We start from the raw sequence: 1,724 nt of genomic DNA, 5'->3' as shown, positions 1-1,724 counted from the left end.
ATGGACCGCGCTTCCGACAACGGTCCCGCGGCGGCGGCGGCGGCTTCGGTCGTGGCGGCGGCGGCGGCGGATACGGTGGTCGTGGTGGTTATGGTGGTGGCGGCGGCTACGGCGGCCCTCCCCAGCACGGATACGGCTCCAACCCCAACCCGTACCAGCAGGGCTACGGCGGCGGTCGCGGTTACGCTCCTCCTCAGCAGGGCTACGGCGCTCCTCCCCCCGGCCAGGGTAAGCGCGATCCCCAAGCTCATGTAGCCAGGCTTGTCTGCTAACTCATTGTTCAGACCCCTACGGTGCCCCCGGCGGCTACGGTGGTGGCTACCAGGGCCAGCAGCAGCCTCCCAACGGAGGCGGCTACTAAGCGTATTTGGCGACATCCCGTTTCCCCGTAACGACAAATGATGCGTGTGCGCCGGTGTCCGTAGGTTCGATCGAGCGAATTGGTGCTACCCTTCGGCGCTACAACAAGATACCCCCGGTCCTAGTGTTGCGCGCATGGACAAGAACTCTGGTGACAAAGGAAGGCTCGGGTCCCTCAGCAATGGAGTGGGGGCTTATGCCTGGCAAACGGAATTGAACGGCCTTGGGTTTTTATTTTTCGGCGGGGTGTTTCGCTTTCGCTTCTACCGCCTTTTTTATTTCTTGATGGTGAAATGTTTGCCGCCGCTTCCCGTGTGCTCTTGCTTACTCGCGCCGTCATTCGGCAACATTGAAATGTTGCTTGCTATCTGTCGTATGTTTGCGAGTATGGTGGGGGGAGATGATCGCCATGTATGGGCACAAAATTGACTTGGAACAAGGTGATGCGATAATGACGGGAGGGGACGACGACGAGTTCTTTGATGTTGTTTATTTTGCAGTCCCCAGTCAAATTTCTGGAGGTCTAGCATTGCAATCTGCACGTCTGTTCTATAAGTGAACTTCTCGTCTCGTATGAAATCAGGGGAGCCAACCGGCCTGCAAAACAGGGAGTCTGCAAAGCAGGGAGAGGAGAGAGAGTAGAAGAGAAAAGAACGAAAATGATGGATGGTGTCCGTGGTTCATTGCTGCTGTCGTGACAGGTTAGCGGTAACAACCAACCTTTTATCCAGTTGACTCTTTCGAACCGCCCGGCCCCGTGACCTCCCATCAGTGTTCCGTCTCCTCCTGTTCCTCCGTGCTTGTTGCGTTCGTCCTGGCGAGCTCACCAGCTTTCGTCTCGGCTTCGGCGGAGGGCCCTTCGGCGGCGATGATGGCGCGCACGCGGCGCGTGAGGTCTCTGATGTGATCGTCGCCGCTGTCGGGGCTCAGCTCGTCGAGGGCCTGGTCGAGGTTGAAGAGGTAATCGGTGTTGAGGCCCGAGGGCCCCACACTACGGCGGATGTGCGCGGCGAGGGCCTGCGGGTCTTGGGGGCCTGTGAACTGGTCGTTGTCGGGGGTGCCTATGTAGACGAGGGTGCGGATGGGGGCGGCGGGGGTGTGAGGTCCAGACGCCGAGGCGGCGGCAGAAGAGGAGGATGTGGTCGATGACGGGGCGGACTCTGCTGGGTGGAAGGGCGTGTAGTGGATCGTGTAGCCGTTGATCTCGCGAATGTCGAGGTAGTCGCGGACCTCGGCGACCTTGTCGGGGCGGATGCGATAGGCGACGCCCCAGACGCGGTCGGGGGCTGAGTCGTGCGCGTCGTGGATGGCGGACCAGTATGAGCGCTCGATGAGGGTAACGACGCGGCCTGGAGCTTCTGGGG

General features: G+C 60.6%; 2 protein-coding genes across 2 annotated transcripts in view; one reads left to right on the top strand and one right to left on the bottom strand.

Annotated features, from left to right (window-relative positions):
• On the top strand, nucleotides 1–392 carry VDBG_06092 (predicted protein; the record flags this gene model as incomplete). The annotated part of the gene is made up of 2 exons (XM_003003604.1): nucleotides 1–228; nucleotides 285–392. 2 exons carry the CDS (start codon nucleotides 1–3, stop codon nucleotides 390–392), a joined length of 336 nt encoding a protein of 111 aa, XP_003003650.1.
• Nucleotides 393–1,128: 736 nt separating this feature from the next.
• Nucleotides 1,129–1,724, bottom strand: part of VDBG_06091 (conserved hypothetical protein) — a gene marked incomplete at both ends in the record, with an annotated part of 1,064 nt that continues 468 nt past the window's right edge. The window contains one exon of the mRNA XM_003003603.1: nucleotides 1,129–1,718. Coding sequence (XP_003003649.1) covers nucleotides 1,129–1,718 — 590 coding nt within the window. The remainder of the gene's footprint in view (nucleotides 1,719–1,724) is intronic.

This window comes from Verticillium alfalfae, genomic scaffold, assembly GCF_000150825.1.
Source record: "Verticillium alfalfae VaMs.102 supercont1.7 genomic scaffold, whole genome shotgun sequence".
NCBI lineage: Eukaryota > Fungi > Ascomycota > Sordariomycetes > Glomerellales > Plectosphaerellaceae > Verticillium > Verticillium alfalfae.
The sequence above is the reverse complement of the archived record's forward strand: the minus strand, read 5'-3'. Positions and strand labels throughout refer to the sequence as shown.